General features: G+C 51.0%; 1 protein-coding gene across 5 annotated transcripts in view; it reads left to right on the top strand.

Moving 5' to 3' along the window:
* The first annotated feature begins 1,181 nt into the window (after nt 1-1,181).
* Nucleotides 1,182-21,050, top strand: part of Jade1 (jade family PHD finger 1) — a 52,222-nt gene continuing 32,353 nt past the window's right edge. The window contains exons 1-2 of one of the 5 annotated variants that reach the window (XM_052180570.1): nt 1,182-1,371; nt 19,049-19,126. In XM_052180570.1, coding sequence (XP_052036530.1) covers nt 19,075-19,126 — 52 coding nt within the window. In that variant the 5' untranslated portion in view covers nt 1,182-1,371; nt 19,049-19,074. Of the gene's footprint in view, nt 1,372-1,421; nt 1,722-2,706; nt 2,819-2,923; nt 3,213-19,048; nt 19,127-21,050 lie in introns of those variants that run through there. The other 4 variants (XM_052180571.1, XM_052180572.1, XM_052180573.1 and 1 more) reach the window with 4 other exon arrangements.

Raw genomic sequence — 21,050 nt, 5'->3', positions numbered from 1 at the left:
CTGAAAGGCACAGTCCGGTTCATTCTCCCGTTTATCAGACTATGATGTCTGTGAATCAAACTTGTTTTACACAGAATTATGATCCCAGTGCACAGTCTTGTCTTTTGGGTTCAATGTCTGATTTCGTAGTTAATAATCATTGTTCTTATTTTCTAAATGGGATTTTTAATGTGTATTCTCACCCCTTGGATGTTGAATGTAATATACATGTATTTCCTTGGGGACTCCATGAAAATAATTATTCTCCATATAAAAGTTAGTTTTTAGCATGTGAAAAACCAACAACCACTAATTTTTTTACACATATGTATCAAAATGAATCTGGCGATTGCCTTTATTAGTCTAAAGTTCGAGTTTTAGCATTAGTCTCAGTCCTATTTGGAAGGAGAAAAATGTCCAGTTTCAACAAGAACACCTTTTTTTTTTTTTTTTTTTGATTTTGTTTTTTCGAGACAGGGTTTCTCTGTATAGCCCTGGCTGTCCTGGAACTCACTCTGTAGACCAGGCTGGCCTCAGAAATATGCCTGCCTCTGTCTCCCTAGGGCTGGGATTACAGGCGTGCACCACCACCACCCGACCATGAACACTTTTAACGTAAAAGCAAAGACAGTTTACAGAAGATGGCTGTCTTTTAGTGGATTAATATTAATTTGCAATGAGTTCAATACAAATTTAGGTAAAGCTGGTGTTCAACCTCTCCCAGAATTAGATTATGCTTTAAACTGTCATTCGAACTCGGAACTCCTTCAAAACTGGTACTACAAAACCAACTATTTTCTTAGTCATGCTAAAAAAAAAAAATCACCCAAACTATACTCTTTAATATTAAAGTTTAATATCTTTAATAAACTCTATAAATCAGGTCGATTAATAATGTTTTTAATCGACCTGATTTTAAACTAATTTGCAAGAAATGCATTTTTGCATGTCGCCCAGAGTTGGAATTGGGACAGCAGTTTTGGAGGGGGTGATTTCATAAAGCCTCCTCCTCCTAGGAGACACCTGGAGGGTTTGCGGGCTCCCGAGGTGGGTGAGGGAGGAGAGCCAGCCCCTCTGGCTGCTGTCAGGACCCCAAGAGTTAACGGGAGCGAGCCCCTACCGGCAGCTCCCCGCCCCACTATCCCCACCCTCTCCTTTTGGCTGGGGAATTAAAGTGCTCCCCCCTGTGGCAGCAGTGACCCAGAAATGAGTCTGCGTCCCCGCGCTTCCTCCGCCGCCAGCCGCACGCCCTACCGGGAGGGCCTGGGCGCGCCGGGCCGGCCGAGCGCGCGGGCGACAGCAGGGGCCCGCCCGGCTCCCCGCGCGGCCTCGGTGGCCCGGACCCATGCGGCGCGGCGCGCAGCCCGCGGAGGCCCAGCCCGTGCGCAGCAGGTACGCGGGGGCGGAGGCGCGGGGGCGCGCGGGTCGGGGTGCGCGTCTCAGGCCGCGGCCGCGGCGGCTGCAGGACGAGCCGAGAGGCTCAGCCATATTTGATGGTTTTGTTGCTTCGCTCGGGAGTCCTCGGGAGTAATGTAATGCCGAAGGTCGCTGCCTAGTGGAAATAATATAGTACGTCATTAATATGGCGCCAAAAGATTGGGCTGTGGATCTGTAGCGCGGAGGGAGGAGGCGGCCGCCCGCGCCGCGGCACTATCCCACCAGCAACTTGGGCATCGCCGGGTGGGGGCCGGCGACGAGGCCGGGATGGCCGCGGAGCCCGAGAATTGATCGGTGCCGGATCAGTAAGTTCTATTCCGATTATTATTTTCAATCGGAGGAGGGCGAAGGTTTAGAGCTTTTCCTTTTAAATGTACGAAGAACATGAGGTTTTCAGGTGATTCATCCAACGTTTACAGCAGCAGCAGAAACCCAGTTTAGTTTATACATTAAAAAAAAAAAAAAAAAAAAAGAAGCCAAAGTGCCTTAGGCTGCATGAAAGTGGAAAGCATAGTAGCAACTTGGTAGACAGATGGCGATGGCAGAGCGCAGGTTCGCGTACATATATGTTTCCAGAGTGTTTGACAGTGTGGTGGGGAAGGAGGCTGTGAGGGTATGTCTTACCAAACATAGGTGTGAGGGGGTACATCTGTGTGAAGTGGCTGCAGCCCTGGTTTTTGTCACCGCGTCACCACATGTCCAAAATATTCATTGCATCAATTCAAGGGCAGTGAGAAGAGGATGAAGGGACAGCTTGGCAATTAGATTTTTCTAGAATGGGTTTCCAATGATGAGACCTTTTACTTTCAGCGAGATTGCTTGTAAAGTGTAAACGACTTCATCGGTAAAATTGGGAAGGACTTCATCGGTAGAGCAAAGTACCTATTAATCATGAACTTAAAACGGATTGCAGATAGCAACCTTTGGCACCATCTGCAAATTGTGGGGGTGGGGTCTCTGGGTCTCCTGGCTCCTTGACGAGCACATGCAGTGTACACCCCGGGACTGCAAGTTGCAAAACCTTCCCGTGCACGTGTCTGGTGCCTGTGAGTGTGTTTGCGAGTTGGGTGCTGTTGTTCGGTAGCCAGTAGGCTTTCCGGGTCGGCTCGGCGTAGGCTTGCAAATGCGGGAGAGGGATGGAATGTGGAATGTTGACCGGAGAACCGAATCCTTTCGGAACGGTCCCATTTGCTGGAGAAATTCGATACCTTCCACCTCCTACCCGCCCCCCCCAGTCCCCCTCCCGCCCGCCTTCGGGCAGGAGGCGGGGCTGAGGACGCCGCTGCTGCTCAAAGTGGCGGAGCGCGGCGGCGGGAGGCAGGTGCACAGCACCGCCGGTGGGGGTGCCTCAACTTCCGCGGGCGTTTAAATAGCAGCCGGGCTCCCCTCCCACCGGTAATAGGTGACCTGGCGCTCGCGGGCGGCGGGGGAAGGGACTGGGTACGCCGGGGCACGAGCCTACGCGGCACGTGGGCAGGTGCTGGTTGGCCCCGGGGCCAACTTTTGCAGCCCGCCCTCCCGTGCAGGCGAGAGGCGGCAGGCGCAGAGACGGGGCCGGGCGGCGGCCCCGAGGCGGTTCCTTGTTGCTGCCCGAGCGTCGCGTAACGGTCCCAGGCGCTCCGGGTCCGCGTGGGGGGTGGCCTGGCCCTGTCCCCCTCGCCGGAGTCCCGCACAAAGCCCGCGGCGCGGGGTGGCCGCCGCCCGTCGCCGTCCCTCTTCCCGCGTCGCGGCGGCCGCAGGCGTTTGTTTGTTGCTTGCGCGCCGCCCTGCGCGCCGGATGGCTTCCTGTGACAGAGGTGATCCACAGTTTCCAGAACTGTCTGGGGGCGGGAGCGCGAGCCGAGCCCGCCGCGTTGCTCCACCGCCGCTCTGCTGCTCCCCGAGCCCGCGGGGAGGCCGGGGAGGGACGGCGTAGCCGTTTGCAGCGGCGCAAGTGGCGTGCGGACGCGAGGGAGCGTTTGATTTGCAACTGGGGCCGAGCGGATTGGTGCAGCTGGTGGCGGCGGGCGGGAGCGGCGGCGGGGGGTGGCCACTTTCAAACGCCGAGGGCGGCGGCGCGGGCGCGAGGCCGGCTGCGCCGCGGGGAGGCGGTGTCATCCCCGCACCGGGGCCGGAGTTACTTTCCCCTCCTCCCGCGCTGTTGTTCCTGTCGCCTCGGGAGGAGCGGGAGGGCGAGGGGGCGGCGCCGCGCCGAGCCGGGCCCTGCGCCGGGCGGGCGGCCGGGTGGCCGGGATGCCCGCGATTCGCGGCCCCACCCCGGGTCCCCAGCCTGTTTCCCCACCCCACCCGGCTTTCCCCAGCCCTGTACCCCTTTTATCGGAGGTCCCTTTTTCTCCCATCCCCCACGTTTCCCCCACTTTCCAGCCCCTAGAGCTTCCCTGTGCGGGCCTCCCTCCGCACTTCCGACCCCCCGATCCTGGGTCGAGGGCCTCCTATTCCGACCTTCTATTCCCTGGCCCCAGGTCACCCCCACACTCGAGACCCTCACTCTGACCGCCTCTGCGGCCCACGGCTTTCCGGGCTCTGCATCCCCGCTCCCGGCTCGGGCTTCACACCCGAGCTCCCCCTTCTGGGCGCGCGGGGGCGGCCGCACTCTCGGCGCTGGTGAATTGCTGTGAGCAAACAACAACAAAAAAGCGGGCGATTTAAATGTGCCTTCCTAACCGGTTAGAGCTCGCCAGCTCTAGGAGACCCATTTAAAGCAACTTTAGGTGGCTTGCTTTCTAGAAACGTGGTGGTTAAGGTCTTCTGCCCTTTGTTGACCCGGGCCTGTGGGGAATTTAAAATTTCCTTTTGTGAAATGTTTAGGTTTGGCCGCGGAGCTCGGTTTTTAGGAAAGTGGAAGAGGACCTGGGAGAGTTTGTGGGGTTCTTCCTCAAAGGGCTCCCTTAGGTGGAGTTCTTTTTAGAATGCCTGCGGTGGAGGAAGTGCCTCTCTCGCTGCTTGTTGCTTAAGAGTAGTTAGTGTCTTTCAGAGCTACTGTACTCAAGGCAGAATAATTTCCTTGAGAGTGATTCATTGGTGGTTAGCCCACACTAGTTAAATCCATAGAATGGACTGTACCTGGAGAAGGGAAGGGTTTATTGGACATAACTCAGTTCTCGTTGGCATTTCCCGTAGGTAGTAGTCGATCATATATGTGCAGTTGAGGTGACCTTCTCTGTGTGATTCAGGGTTTTTAGTCTTTCTTACCACGCAGAGTTTAGTCCCATTTACTGTAACTTTTTTACATGTTTAAAATTTTAATCTCTACTACATTTAGTATTGGAGGACTATGGTTGACCAAGGGTATTGTCACAGAAAACTGAAAGACGTGAATGAGGGTGGCACACATACTATGTCAGCTTAGAAGCAAGTAGAGGTTTATGCTCACCTTAGATTCTGACTGTCTTAAATGACATAAATGGCCTCTTGAGAATATCGAATCATACATTAGTTTTGGCTTGGTTGCCTGCATATGAATATAGCTCTTCCCCTGAGATTCTGCCCCAGAGTCCAGCATTCTCATCAAGTACAGTCAATTTAAAACATTTTTTTTTAAAGATTTATTTATTTATTATATGTAAGTACACCATAGCTGTCTTCAGACACACCAGAAGAGGGGTCAGATCTCATTACGAGATGGTTGTGAGCCACCATGTGGTTGCTGGGATTTGAACTCAGGACCTTCGGGAGAGCAGTCAGTGTTCTTAACCGCTGAGCTATCTCACCAGCCCAATTTAAAACATTTTTGAATGTTAACTGTTTGATGCCCTTCATAAAGTCTGCATATTTTTGTAAATGTATTTGACCTTGAATTTCATCTTCTAGAACAAATACAGTTTCCCGCTAATGTCCTGGGTTTGCCGGTCTTTATGTCGTTTCCGGAGTATGTAGTAGACTTGGATTTTGTTCTCCCATGCTACTTTCTTGGAGCAGGGGTTTCAACTGCTGGAAAAAGCAGGGCAGGACTGTAGCCGAGTGAAGTGGAGCTGCTTGCTTGTCCACAATGCCTGAAGTTCTGGATTCAGGTAGCCTGTCTCCTTCCAGCACTTGAAGCTCTATCCTATGAGAATTACTCTAGTCACGCTTGCAAAGTAGACAGGGAGAGTCATCCCAAGTGGCGACAGACAGGACGGGAAGTTTAAGGAGTTGTCATTTAGAAACAAAGCTTGCCTAGCACAGAGGCTTGAAGATAGTGACCAGACCTCGGGATGCACAGATAGAAGGAGAGTTGCGAGTGCCCCACAAGGTGTAGACTATCCCTTGGGTCCGGAAGTTACTAGTGCTGTTAGTTGTTGAAAAACACAGATGTTTTACACGAGTATAGTGTGTTGTGTGCTTGAATCCAAATAAGGCTGACATGCATGTCTGGGAGGAGCTTTCCCTGTCCGCTAGCCTGCCAAACTGTCTTAGTGATTACCAAGGCATATTTGTTTTCCCCATTTAGCCCTAATCACAAGGCCACTGGCCCTCGAAGGATCATTCATTCCTCGAAGGATCATTCATTGCTTGTGACCTGACATTTTGACAGAAGGCCTGAGAGTGAGCGGGCGACCCTATGGCCACGAAGTTAATCGAGTTAAGATTCTCAAATCAAACGTCTTCATTGTAATTTGAGAATCTTAGATTTGGAAATGTTTGAAAAGGAAGTGTGGTTTTCTGGTGTGTGTGTGTGTGTGTGTGTGTGTGTTCAGATCACCTCGGGAAAGGGTTGTCTTACGTTTCAGTTGTGATGTGGCTGAGGTAGCCTGTGCAGCGGTCTCCGATGGGGATTGCATACTTGACAGGGCTGGGAGTGAGGAGGAACTGAGTGGCTGCCTACAGCTGTGTCTCCTGCCCCCTTCTCTTGCTTGTTCTTTGGTTTAGTATTAAAAGTACCTGTTACATCATTTGTCAGTGGGCTGTCAGGTTTCCACAGGTTTATTATAGATTGGGTAGTCTCTGAAGGTTCCTGGGACATTGCTGGCAATGTGTCTAGCTTCTGCTTTGAAATGGCATTGAGAGCTTTGGCTTGATCCTGAGCGTCTTCCACAGTTTTCTTTGTCAGGTCGGCACCGCTATAGTATTATCTTCTTACTCCTCGCTTCCCTCCCGTGATGCTTGCGATTGCTGGAGCCTTTCACTTATAAAACACAGTGACCTCGTAACAACATTAATTAGCAAAGCAGTTTAATTAGAGTAGTTTGTTTCCCTGGAAGTTGTTGGTTAAGTGCATTCTCTCTTTCCAGGATCTTGCAGCTGCTCTGCTCCTGCTCTTGAGCGTTTTGGCCTGGGTGACCCCAGTGGGACAGTGTCTTTCCTAGTACTGTGTGGCTCTAGGCTCAGCAACTAGAGTGACTGCTGTATTTGACTGCAAAGTGAATTCTGGCTTTTCTACGCCTGTTAGGGAGACCTTCTATATACTGAAAAGCTGTTCGCCCTGTAGCTAGGCAGATGCCCCTCTGTTCTAACGTGTCTGGCTGCCCGCGACTCGGCCACACACACGCCTGGCACTTGCTAACTCAGTCTTCCCTGGTTACTTCTGTGCTGCTGGTATCCTCCTGGGGACTCCGTGATGACCAGCTCATAATAGCACATGTTCATGGCGAATGCCCATGGCAAGCCCCTCTTTCCCTGGTCCTCACCAGAGCACCTCTTTTTCCGGATGACGTGCCTGTTTTCCTGTGTTGTCATTGGCTATTCAGCTCTTGATTGACAGGGGAATGGTTTTTTTTTCTCCTGTGCTCGCAGTCCACAAGAGATTGTCCCTACATTTAACAACAAATGTTTGGTTATTTTATTATTTTTCCCCTGCGCTAACAGGCTGATTCTTTGATATTTGTAGAATATATTCTCAGGCTGAGATTTAGGTGATAGTTTCTTGTCATTTCTCTGACATTTTTCCTGCACAAACTTAGGTCTGTGAAGAATGTAAGTGTGTATTTTTATTTTTGTATATTTTGGCCAGGCTGGGGTCAGTTGGTGAGTTACTCTGCCTTCTAAATGTAGGCTTCGCCCTAGAGGCCCTCTGCCCTGCAGCTGAGGTGACAGATTTAGCAGGGTCTATGGTAGACACTAGCACATGATCTTTTCTAGTCCAAGACCTGAGTGGTTCCTGGGGGAGTTTTTGCTCACCCAAGCAAGAGAAATAAAAATACTAGACTTGGAGTGGACAGTTTGATTCTAGAAGAGGGGCTGCACATTTTAAATATGTAACCCTTTACTAACACTAGAGCAGTGGTAGGTACCACGCGATCCGATAGATGTTTAGAGACCAGTCTTGGTTTTTCTGCAGTGTTGAAGGGGTCTGGGTATCTTGTTCTAAGTAGGTGTTCTACCTCTGGGCTGTACCCACACACACTTGCGTTGCTACTCTAATACTAAGCCCATGTTTACCTTTTTGCTTTAGTCTCTGCAGTACAGACATAGCGAGGTGATTGAGATTGTGGAAGTCAGTTCATTCTTAAATTACTTTTACCTTACTTTTACCGTTTCGGTGCTGGGGGTGGATCCTAGAGTCTCACACTTACTAGGCACCTGTCTCACCACCAAGCCACACCTCCATCCTGTCCTTTAAGTTTGTTTTTAAAAGTTGAGGTTCTTTTGGGCTAATTGCCCAGGAAACAAAAGCTGTAGTGAGTTTTCGTTGGATGTCTCGTTGGATGTCTCGGAGCAAGCGGAAACAGTACCAAGCAGCAGGTGTCTCCTAAGTCCCCTTAACCAAGACAGTCTCTGGACAGTTACCTGCAGTCCAGTGGTCGGTTCAGCGCTGAGGCAGCTGAACCCTGGGCAGCTTTGATTGCCTTCCTCCTACAGGGGAAGGAGCAAGAAATTGAGCCAGCTTAGCATCTTCTTGAGGCTCAAGTGCCCGGTTTCTGCTGTTCAGCACGTAGTACTCTCAAAGTTTAAATCTCCTCAGTTACGCAAGGCTGTCCTTCCAAGCCTTGGCTTGGGGCTTGTGGCTGCTGGAGTTCCCCAGAAAAGTAGGAAGTACAAACTTCTGGCTTCAGAGTGGCTTCAGTGTGGTCCTGAAATTCATGTAAATGTTTTTGGTGGTTTTGTAGGTCTCTCTCCCATCCTTTGCTGTCTGCTGTGTCACTGCTGTTTGGGGTGCTTGCTTTTCTGTTATTAGCTGGAAAATCAGATAAGCAGTTTGGCAGCTTTTCTTACTGAGGGTCCACCAGTCCCGAGAGCAGCCTGCAAGGTTGCCTATGGGCCTCACAGCTTTGAGGGCGCCTCTCCCACTCAGCCGCTCACGTGGTCTTGTTTGTTTTCCGCCTGTTCCGGTCCTGGACTTCTCAAGGAGTGAGCACGCCCAATCCTTGGCCCTGGGCTTTACCGGCCCTACCTGGGATCTGGTAATTGATGCCTTTAACTAGACACACCCCATATTATATTTATATATAATCACCAGCCTGATTGATTGAAGAACCAGTAGGAGCTTTTGTGAGGGGGTCGAGGGGTCAGCATTCTGGTTTTGTGGGTCCCATGGCCCAAGGGCAGCACACGGATGGTGATTTGAATGGTGAATCTTGTCTCCTTCACTGTCTAAGATATATGAAAGCAGTCCATAATCCAGGCTCTCCAAAACAGGCCTCTTGCCTTATCTCAAGACAGTGTGACCTTTACCTCACACCCACAAAGCTCTGAGCTTGGACCCCATCACCATATAAAACTAGGCATGATGGTAAATGCCTGTGATCTCAACCCTAAGGACGTGGAGGCAGGGGCATTAGAAGTTCAAGGTCATCTGAGGTTGTCTAGGGTATTGCTGGCCATTCTGGGATACATGAAAATTGACTGTCTCAAAAAAAGTTTGATTAAATATAGAGGGAGTTGATTAGTCTGAGGGCGGTCCTTTCTTCCTTTATCTGTCTTCTGCCAATCAATCATCTGTTTAACCTTAATTGACTTTCTTGTGTCATATCAGACTGGAGTAACTGCTGCATTCCTTCAAATGGAATTGGCCTTCTCAGAGTTGTGGTCTGAGGCTCCCGTGTCCCTCTTGAGAGCTGCTGTGTGCCTCGGTAGTCACCTGTGAGATAAGAGGTCCTGAGTGAGCAGCAGGCGCTCTGAGGAGACCCCTTGGCCGGCCGGGTAGGGGGTGCCCAGCAGAGTGCCTGCGGCCTGCATGTGTCCTCCCTGCGGGTGGCTTCCTGGGGTGCATGGGCTGTGCTACTGCAGTGTGCTGTCTCAGCCCTGCCTTTGTGCTCTCTGCTGTGCAGGGGGTGGCGGAAAGCACCTCTGCTTTAGCCTGCCAGGAGCCCTGCTTCATTTGACAGATTGCTGCCCTGTAGGATTTCATGCTACTTGTCTGCTCGCTGATAGCACAGTAGTGGCTTCAGTCTTCTAGAGAGTTCTTACTCCAATAGTCCTCCGGGATAGGGACTTTGGAGGCCTGTGGCCTCTGCATTCTTCCTGTGCCGCTGGACTCTGCAGGACTCTGCTCTCTTTAAAGTTGGGAGTGAGCACCCACTCTTTCATCTCTGGAGCCTGGTTGATCACTGCAGTCCTCGCTTTATGGTTTCTTTCAGGAAACTTTCCTGTAGCTGTGTAGCCTCGTGAGAGGCATCCGCTTCCGCCTCGCGCTTCCAGACCTTCTGCTAGGTTTGCAGACCATCTGATGTTTCTACAGCCATCTCAGCGTGGCGTGCAATTGTGATGACGTGTTTGTTCTCACGTGGAACTTGTGATGCGAAGCGCAGTGCTCGCTAAGCTTGCTGACTGGGTCTTTGGACACACACACTGGGAATTTGTGTCTCTGCCTTTCACTAGGACGGTGCTTCAGAGTTTTGTTTTGGTGACTTCACATTGCTAGTGGTAGCTGATCTGACCAGACAGTCGGCCCTGATTAAGGAGCAGAGCCCCTCAGACAGTGTGATTGTCATTAGCTTTTCGAGCCTAGCTTCTGCAAAGGCTGCTTTGTATATAACCAGTAAGGACATCTGTGTGGGCGTTTCAAAGTCCTTAGGTTATCACTAAGGGTGCAATAGTGAGTTTGGAACCCTTCCACATCCTTTCTTTGGTTCTTTTCTTCTTTCCCTAAAATGTCATTCTTGATGATCTTCTAGTGTGACCTGTGTGTTAGAACCTGGTTCAGAGACCTTAAGGCAGAGCAGAATGGTAAGTTCTGAATGCCTTGTAAGGAAAGGAAGCTTTTTTTGTATGCCTTTCTGTCAGGCACTCTTTTGACTAGGTCTGGGTAGTGCCCTGTCTGGGGAGCGGGTGGGTGTGCTTGCGTGCGATTGTGCATGTGTGCGTGCAGGTATACGCATATGTGCATATGTGTACCTGTCGCTTGTTGCTGCTGTTTGCCATAGCCGTGCTTAGCTTCTGGGCAAGGTCTGCTTATTCAGTTCTGGTGAGAAGAAACTTGAGATTTTAGGTTTTTACTCTTAGAAGCAGGGATGGAAGCACGGCAAGCATTCATGGCAAAGGTCTTCAAGAAATATAAAAGTTCTTAGTACTCTGTCTAGAGGACAGTGGGACACTGTCCTCCTCTCAGAACGCCACGGCCCTTTTCAGACTTCCCTTCGAGTATAAGAAGTTGCATGAATCCCTGGCCCTCCTCCCTTGTGTGTAAGCGAGCCTGTGTCTTGTTGGAGAGTTTACACCTATAGTTTGCCTGGTTTGCTTTAAGTCTGCTGGCTCATCCTTCCATATGTTAGCATGTCTTACAGGAAGGGATTCCCCGTAGACGGAAATAGGGCTGGGAAGATCAAGATCGAGGCCGGGGGTGGAGGGGGTGGGATGGGGGGGTGACTGACTACTGATGGTATTTTTGGGTGTGAATTCACTTACTCTCATGTTAACTGAAGTTAAAATATGTCCTGGCACCAAGGCACGGAGGACCCGCAGTGCTGCCCACGGCGGCTCTGAGTCAGTCCTCCCCCCCCCCCCAGTCGAGGGTTTGCTGTGCAGCCTAACCTGGAACTCCTTATGTAGCCCAGGCTGGCTTTACACTCACACCTTGTTTCGTCCTCCTCTCTTGGCCTGCTTTGGTTCTGATTCTTAATTAAGTGCTCAGTCATAGACTTCGGGGGCCTAAAGGATCGTCTTAGGTGGAATCATTTATAAATTGGCACGTGAGAGCAGCTTGTGATTTGTTCAGGAGCCTTCATTTATAAATTCCTTAAGATCCTCCCAGCTGGTTTTCTTGGCTTTTAAAATCTGAGTTCAGACCAACTGGTAAAGAATCGACATGCGTTGGTGCTTCCAGATACAGGGCAGTGTTACTGTGTGCACCACTAGAAACAGAGTGGGAGCCCGCCCAGCTGTCAGAGCTCTCTTCTTCCGGAGGACATGTTTACTTATGCTGATGTCAGCTCTGCAGCAGGGCCCTGTAGTGGCTTGGGCAGCATTTTCTTTAAAGTTTGGCATATGACACACGCATTTTTTAAAAAAAAATCATTTACCTTGGTTGAAATGTTTAGACTGCAGTGCCTGAAGGTTTAACTGGGATCTATTTAACTTCCTGATTGTGGGTTAGATTTGCCTTAGATGTGTTATAGCTTCTCATTTTAGTTAAATGGGGAATGTAAGCTGTTGTCACTGTATTAGATTGAGCATATGGATTAGTTTTGGTGATTTTATGCCCCATTACCTTAAAAGTTAAGATAACACTTGGTTTCTTTCACATTAATCTAGGGACAGGTAGGCAGGTTTTACTGTGCACATCTGGTTGCTAAGAAGGCTCTATGCTCTTCAGAACAGAGGAAGATGGCCTGGGGGTGGGGAACAGGAATCTTTTAGGGGATCACAGTTGCAACCTGCAAGTCAGCCATCACATAATTGTAATCCTGAAATGTGTGAACGGGCAAACAGCAGAGTGGCTGGTGTGATTTCGGCTTTGGGTCAGGTCACCTGGTGTTTGACAGCGCGTCTTGGGAGAGTGCATTTCACTGACAGAGCAGGGAAGGACGCAGTAAGTTTCATACTCATGTAACTTAGTGCTCCAGTTAAAGGTCAGTTCCACTCCTGACTGGGTGAGTGAGGGAAGCAAGGCTTCGAGCACGGGCCGTGCCCGCGGGCGCGCTCAGCCCTTTATGCAGGAGGCAGCCTCTGTACACAGCATCCTGAACCCGGCGATAGGGGGCTGGCTGAGGCAGTGTGGACGCTTTAATTGAGTACCTTCTGGAACTTCTTGCCAGTGACATAAATAACAATGGAGACATAGTGCATAAAATTGACATTTGAGGGAAAAGGCAGCCTTTTTGCATGTGAGCCATAAGATAGTAAAATCACTGGGGTGTGATCCTTATTAGAGCTGCAGAGTTTATGGCCTGATAAACGGTCCCTGCTCGGTCCAGTCCTGGCTGATTTCTCTCTTCCTGTGAGTCCCTGTTCCTAGGAATAGTGTTCAACAACCGCCCCCCCCCCCCAATCCTTGGTGAAATTTCTTCTCTGACCCTTGGGCCCCTGAACGCAGTGAGTGACTCCAGGTCTGAGCTATTTTCGGGCAGGCCAGTCAGCTGCTGCCTCTTTCCTTTCACTGCTGGGCAGCATCCTCAGTTTCAGTCCAAGGAAACTAAAGTTTGAAGGGTTTGAGGGACCTCGCTAAGGGTTTGAGGGACCTCGCTACCCACACAGGCCGGAGCCTCTCGGGTTACCCTGTCCAGGAAGGCAGCAGTCTACAACTTGTTCACGTCGTAGCCTTGTGCTTGCTGTAGTTCCTGGGTTGGTGTGTAGGTGCAAACTGTTGTAACTCATGCAGCAGATTGAACGTGTCCCCCCATCCCCCCAGGAGTGGGCCCCTGAGCTCCCATCACAGCTGTCCAGCTGTGTCCATGCACCTCACCTTCCAGTGAACAGAGAGGACAGATGGCCGCTTAATGTGGTCCTTGGGGCCATTGGTCAGCTACCTCTCCTCAGTGCTCTAGGAAGGACCGGCCGGCTTCCCAGTGCTCCACAGGACGTGCCTGCTACCCGGGACCTTATCTAGCTGTCGTGTCTCTCACAGTAGGTGGACTCTGGGCTCCTGTATGTTGGATCCATTTAAGTCGGGTTTGGTGGCATTATAAAAAAGATGTCATTATTTTCCAGAAATTGTAATCTTCACGGGCACACTGCAGGGAACCCAGAGTACTTCGTGTTGATAGGCAGGGGTCGTCAGGCTGTTCTCTGACCTCAGTGTGGTTTGGGCTTTCCTCTCTGGCCTTATCAGCTCTGTTAAAGGAAGAAATCCTGGAATAGGGGACCAAAGGCAAATGGAATACGTGTGACATGAAAGCAGAAGGGGGGACTGTTTGGAGGGAGGAGGAGGACCAATAGGAAGAGGGCAGGTGGGGAAGGGACAAATAAACACCAAGTGTAAGGAAGTCCCAAGTGTGGAAGGGCCACAGTGCCACCGTTGGTCTGTATGCTAAACTTAAAAAACTAGTTAAAAACCAGCAAGATAGAGGGAGGGATGGCTCTGGGCTTAGGAGCATTGGCTATTCTTGCAGAGGACACAGGCTTAATTCCCAGATGCAAATGGCTGCGTGCACAACTCCAGTTCCAAGGGGATATCACTCTGTTTTCTGGTACTAGAGGTGTACAGACATTCGTGCAAGCAAAATACCACACACATAAAAAACAAATGGAGAGTCGACCTCAGTCAGGTCAGAAAAACCGTCTGCCTGGGGCATCCAGCACTAACTCTTCGTTGCCTTCTGCGCTAATATTTCCAAGTCATTTGGAGTAGAACCCTTTTCCTGGGGTCCCTGGGGGACCTTCACCCCCCCTGCCGTGTTCCTCAGCCGTGACAGCCGGTCTTGCCTTGATGTCTTTCCTCACTGTAAGACTGTTGCTTCCTTCACAGGGTGCTGCCGTCTCCTTTGAAGAAATCTGCCGTAGTGTCTTTTCTTTTCCATTATTGTTATTGTGTTTAAACATTTTTATTGCAAGTGAGTGTGGATATGCATGCATGTGTGTGATGTGTCTCTGTGTGTATGTGCATATGTACAGTGCCTGTGTTGTATGTTCCAGTTCTTACCTTCCACCATGTAGGATCTGGGCATCGAACTCAAGGTCAGTACTTGGTGGCAAGCGCCTTCACCTGCTAAGCTGTCTTGATGGCCCCAGGTATGCGGTTTTTGAGATCTGTAGCCCAGAGTGGCCTTCAGCTTGGAACCCTGCACCTGCCTCCTGTGCTGGGCACATGCACAGGCCGCCATGTCCTGCTCCTTAACTGTTACAGTAAATAATGATCTTGAACAGCAACAGCGAGCTTCGAGGAGTTGGCGCAGGTGATGTCTGACCTTAGCCCTTGGGAAGGCAGCAGAGCATCCCTGGCACAGGCTTGAGACCTGAGACCCAAATGACAAGAGGCCTGGCCACCATGGTGGTGTCTGGGACTTTCCCAGGATGCATGCTTGGGGAAGCTGGGAAGAGTTCTGGCTGGGCACTTTGCACTTTGGTGTTCAAAGTCTAGACTGGAGAGGGGAGGGGGATTTGTGGGTCTCCTTGGGCACATCTCAGGGGTGGCTCATTTCCTAGAGTTGGTTGTCGCAAGGACATCTAGGTGGAGTGGCTGTCTTAGTCTGTTTTCTGTTGAGTAACTGACGCTGGATAAGTTCAGGGCAATAGACCTTTATTTGACTCATGACTTTGGAGGCTGGGAAGTCCCAAGAATGAGGGTCCACATCTGGTGAGCCTTCCTAACAAGGCAAGAGAGCCAGACTAGCCAAATTCACATCTGCGGTGCCCACGTCGGAGAGAACATTCCTAAAGTCCTGGGGGCTGTGCTCTGGGCATCTCCCACGACTCCACCCCTCAGTGGACTCACTTTCCTCAGACATGTTTTCTTGTTTTAAGGATGAATTCAAACCATGATAGAGGTTGAAGATCAAACCCATAGGGAAATGGGGACCTGACAGAGTTACACAGTGTCAATCAGTAAGCTTTGGCAATCACTAAGAAGTGTTTATCCGGATCAGTGGTTAAGGGCACTGGCTGTTCTTACAGAGGGCTCAGGCTTGACTTCCAGCACACGGTAGCTCACAACCACTGTAACTCCAGTTCCGGGGATCTTATGCCCTCTCATGACCTCAGGCACCAAGCACGCATGTAGTGCATTGTCATACATGCAGACCAAACACTCATACACACTGGATGAGAAAAAGGGAAGGGATTCCACTGTAAAGGAAACCACTCCTGGCTGGGTAAGGTATGGAGATGGTGTCTGGGGTCATCTGCCTGCCCTTCCTCTCCGGTCACCTCACCGAGATGCTTCCCTTGATTCCTTCAGCCTTCTGGGTTCATACAGACTCTTGTTAGTGTTCACCACCGTTGAGCACCGGGGATGCTGGCTTCCTTGTTTGCCTGTTGTCTTCCTTCTGGAGACCAGAAGCTCCACTGAGCCCGGCCCCACCTTTTCAGGTGTTGGCTCGTGCTGTTGGGCACCTTACAACTTCCTCTGGAGTGTTGTGAGAAGTCCTTCCAATTGATTATCACTTAGCTCCCTTCCGTCTGTGTCGGTAGCAGCCTGCCAGTGCTCCAGAAATCAGGGATAGTGACGCAGAGGCTGGCTTTTAGTGGACAGAGGCTTGCAACACACAGCCTCTATTGTGTGTGTTAAAGATAGTAGCGCAGGCTTTGATTTTCTGATACAGTAAGTAGCCCTGGGTGAGATAAATCAGCCTGATGTCAAGGTTTAAGTACATTAGAGTCGCAGAGGAGGGAATTTTGCTGAACATTAACCCCACCCCCACCCCCGGCAGAGCACACTGTGCTCTGCTCCATTATGCAGGGTCTTCAGGGTGAAGACAGTGGATTTATCAGAAGGAAATGTTATTTTTACTTGCGCTTTTGCTTGAGTTTTGAAATATCAGGCTAGCTTGAGGTTTTTATCTGAAATCTGGGATGAGGGCATTTTGATGGACAGTGATTCCAAGTTCTCACCACTTTGATTAGGAGAACGTAAGTCAGTGAGGGTGGAGTGACTCCCGCTGCCCTGTTTAGCAGGCAAGGGGGTCTCCGTTCACGTGCTGCGTGCTGCAGAGGCGGGAACCTCACTCAGGTCAGGTTGCGTCAGGCTGGGCTGCATCGCAGTTACTTTTTAGGAATTCCACCTTCAGATGGTGAGTTTCAAATTCGAAAACACTCTTAACTCCAGAGCAGAAGCTGTTGTGAGGAGAGGTGTTTCCTCCTTTGTGCCCCTGGGGAGCAGGGGTGGCCTCAGAAGGTTGGAGGAGAGGAGAGCTGTGAGCACTTGGCTCTTCTAGCACAGGGTGGCAGGAAGACGGCCTTTGCAAGTGGGAGAGGGCAGGTGTGTGTGCCAACGTGGGCATTATGGACGGAGGTGGATTGTGGCGTGGCCGGAGTTACAGGTGAGAGACCTTCCCGGGAAGAATGAATGGTAGATCTCAGGACTGGTTGCCCATTCTGTGAATGAAACTGTAGACCACAGAACGAGTCTCTCTGAAGGGGGCATTGGATCTTTTTGGATTCCTGGTAATTACTACAGTACATTCCTTTACTGGTATGTGTGTGCGCATTTGTGCCTAGAAGTTGTTAATTTTGTTTTTTGGGACAGTCTCTGACTGGCCTTGGGGCTCACTAATTAGGGTAGGCTGGTTGGTCTTTCAGGGAGCGCCATGGGTCCTTCCGTCTCTACCTGCAGCGTGGGGACCTGCCTTTTTACGTGGGTTGTGGGTGTGGGAATTAGGCCCTCACACTTGGACTGCAAGCACTGTCCTGCTAAGCCGTCTCCACAGTCCCCTTCAGCTGCTCTTAGAGAGTCTGTTGGTAAACAAAAAGCCCACAAAATTTTGAACTGGGTGAGTTTCTCTGGAGGAACATACAGAATATCGCACTAACGTTCAGGAGTCTCAATCTCTGAATGAATCATGCTGGCTTATTCCTAAAGGGAAACCACTGCCCAGTCCTCTGTCGGGTAAACACCTAACCACCCGCTTAGGGTCCCAATGTAGCTGCCTGTGAGTTGTTGACAACAGACGTTACAGGATTAGAGGCATATAAACGTGTGTGTGTGTGTGTGTGTGTGTGTGCTTGTTTTGTGTCACGTTAAAAGAGTGAAGCCCACCCCCACGGCACTAGATTTGGAGATAATAAACTGATAATAAACTATTGTATTTTTAAGGAATTTACTTTAGTCTGTGGGTAATGGCATGGGATGCAGGCACCCGCTGGGGGAGGCTGGAGTCAGAGTCACAGTGATAGTGAGCGGGCCCGTGGGTGCAGGTAACTGAGCTCAGTCAGCTTACCCACAGTGCTTTTCTCCAGCCCCTCGTGGGGTACTCTAAAAGGGGGGATACTTTGTGAAAGGACTACAGCTAAGGGGGATTGGGCTTGAGGGAGGCAAGTTGTGGGGAGAGGACCTTGAAGTGTGTAGGCAGATTAATGGTAATTGAGGATTGGGTATGAGTACGTGGAGATTTCCTTTACGAGAGGTAAACTTAGGCCTTCCTTGCTTGCTGTTGATGAGGCAGGGCTAAGGTAACAGAGTAACCCTGAGGCCCAAGTGGCTTATTTCGTTCCCTGTAGTCTGGTGTTTTCTGCCTCTGACGTCCCTTTTACAGGTCTGTCCCGAGAAGAACTTGGGCTTTTAATTACTACCTTGCTCTAATGCAGTGGCTGTCCACACTGCTCCTCTGTGCTGCGGATTCCCTGGAAACATACCTCATTGTGCTTGTGATCCCCAGTGAGGAGGCTTGGTTGGATGGAGTGACAGGCTGCTGTTCTCCTCCTGTCACTTTGGGAGTCACTGATCTGGCAGTGAGATTGTGGTCCCACAGATGTCAAGATAATCAATAATTTTAGTTTAGAAAAGCTTTTTTGACTTGTTGAGACGCTGTTGATGGATCTGTACGAGTTCCATACCCGCCTGTGTGGTTTTGTCCCAGTGCTCTCTTTCATGAAGCCTGTGCTTGTCTGAACTGAGGTGTGTGGGAAGCTGACCAGGTAGCTGGGCTTTTGAACCACCTGATTGTTAGTTTATTGTCATTTGTCCTGACAGGATGTGGGTAACAAGGAGTGAGGGTTCCCTGTCTAGCATGACCTTGGAGAGGTCACTGTAAGGGGCAAAGGTGGGGCCCTGATCCTGAAGCCTTTGTTCCTCCCAGCTCCAGCTGTGCACCTCTGAGGGAGGGGGGGTAGAGGGGTGGGGGTGGCAGATGAAGATGCGTGTCTTCCCATCCCCATCCCCCCTCCCCGGGGTCTTTCTAGAGCCGCAGCTTGCTGAGTAGCTCATGTTGGCAAAATTTGGGACTCATTTTATTAGGACTTGCCAAGGAAGCCTAGTCATGCCAGTACAGCATTGTAAACACAGCAGTGGGCACGGCCCCGTCCCTGCCCCCCACATGCACAGAGCATGGGTCTGTCTGAGGGAGCAGTGCCATTGCACACTGCTGAGGATTTGTAGTGCTGGCTGCCAGGGCTGGAGAGACTCCTGGAGTAGTTGTAGTGATGTCTGGGAACTGGAGGGAAGGGTGGCACTTCTGGGAGACCTGCCCACATGTGACTTTACCACTCCTCCCCCACTGACTCTTAACCTGGTCTGTTAATGATTTCGGCTAATTATGTGCCTTTGGTCTTTTCACTGTTTGCAATTCAAATGCTGCCCGAGGCCCGGTGTTTGCTTTGGTTTGCAGCATCCTGGCTGCCATCTGAGGCACCAGTTGATGATCGCGTGGTCCCATCTTGGGTTAAGTGCTGTCTCATTGCTTTGCAGGCTGCCTGCTGTCTCCCGGGGAGATCATGAAACGAGGTCGCCTTCCCAGCAGCAGTGAGGATTCTGACGACAATGGCAGTAAGTCCTGCTCTGTTGTTCTTGGAGCCTACCAGGGCTTGGGTCAGTGTAAAAACATGATTTTTTAATATAATGCTTTAAATAGCCAAGGACCTTTGCATATCAAGCGGGGTCAGAAGGCAAGGCCCGGAGAAAGCCGTCTGAGTGTGATACTGCAGGACCATAAGCAGAGCTTTGCCGGGAAGGTTGTCTGCATCAGGCCTTCTGCAGGCTTCCTGTGTGTTATCCAGGGAGAGGAATTCTGTTCCAAGAGCCACTGTGTGTCTGTTTTCATTAAGCAGCACTGATGGTGCCTCGCATCCCTCTCTATGAAGAGGGAACTTAATCAAAGCCAGGTAATGATTAACCAGCTCAGCCTGCCTGGGGCTCCGAGGGCAGATGGAGGGAGGACTGCCTGGCGTGCGGTGAGGGTACCAAGGCCAGCTTCCTCAGAGATGGCACATGCGACTGACCTGCCCTTTGCTGCGGTCACAGGACGGGGTTTAACACTGTCACTGTCTGCAGCTCAGCTCTCTGGCGGCCTCACGTTTTCACAGTGTAGCTGAGAACCAGGAGTTTGTCGCCGGCTTCCAGGCAGTCAAAATAAACGTCACACCATGTCTGTGGAGGAGCTAACAGACTGCTGAGAGCAGCGCTCCCTTCCGACGGCGACGGCGCAGGCGGTTCTGTGCCCAGCTCAGCGCCTGCACTGCAGCCCGCTAGCTTAGGGTTGACATTGCACATTAAACTCTGGAAGCCTGCTTTAAAGGAAGCCTGCTGGACGGTGAGATGGGAAAGGGACCCGGCCTGCTTTCTAGGCACGCTGTCTCAGACAGTAGAAGCAGCGCTGATGTGATGATACCAGGGCACTTACACAGCTCTTTCGGTGTGCTGTAGAAATGGGATGTAGGAACTCAAAGGAGGTGGTCTGGGAAGACCTGGGGTGGGGTGGGGCAGCTTTTGCAGTGGGTCCCAGGGATAAAAAGCTTTGGGTAGGCAGGATGTTTGCAGGCCTGGCGTCTCGGCTGGTGAGCACAAGCGTGGGTATGCTGCCGTGGGGTGGGGGCTTCCAGGTCAGCCACAGAGGGTAGGAGGCTGCAGATTTGAAACTGCAATGTGGATTTGGGCTGTGTGGCTGAACTGTGGCTGCTGGAGGCCTGGAGCAGCAGGTATAGAGAGAGGGGGAGGGAGGGGAGGGAGGGAGAGAGGGAGGTGGGGGGACTTGAGGCCAGCTCTGACAGATGCCTGAGAGAATGGAGAATGGACATCTGGGCCAGGCAAGGGAGCTGGAAAGGGGAAGCGGGAGGCGGGAAGTTTTCTCCACTTCCTGGGGGACCGTTGAGGTTTCCACTGCAGGGAAAGTCACCTGTTGGAGTTTGGGACCTCAAGTTGACTGTGAGGCACTCAAGCTGAATCTTCACAGCTCAGGCTTTTTACTTCTCGGGCAAGAGTTTGCTATTTTCCTTTGACCTCTTGGTGACACCTGTCTGTCAAAGTGTCCTCAACCGCCCCATTTACTTCTGTATGCAATTTTTCCTGAATTCTTATTTATTTATTTGTTTGTTTGTTTGTTTTATTAGAGTTGGGCTTTTAAGTTCAGAAAACCCCCCACAGCAAGCATGTCCAGCTCTGGCAGAGTGTACTGAGGCTCTTGTTGCCACAGCTGGAAACCTGAGTTCTGTCACTCAGAGTGAAGAACCCATGCCTGCAAGTTGTCCTCTGACCTCCACACATGGTGGCGCGCGCGCGCACACACACACACACACACACACACACACACACACACACACACACACAGTCGCCACCCAAATAACCTTTGCTGTGATGGGCCATTTTTTTCTCCTACTGTTCTTTCTGTTCATCTGGAAGGTTCAGCTGGAGGGCCACCATGCACAGCTAGCTCTTAGCCGCATGGGACGCTGGCGGTTGTGGGGATAGGAGTGAC

Source organism: Apodemus sylvaticus, chromosome 4, assembly GCF_947179515.1.
Source record: "Apodemus sylvaticus chromosome 4, mApoSyl1.1, whole genome shotgun sequence".
NCBI lineage: Eukaryota > Metazoa > Chordata > Mammalia > Rodentia > Muridae > Apodemus > Apodemus sylvaticus.
Note: the sequence above shows the minus strand (reverse complement) of the source record. Positions and strands in the feature narration are given on the sequence as shown.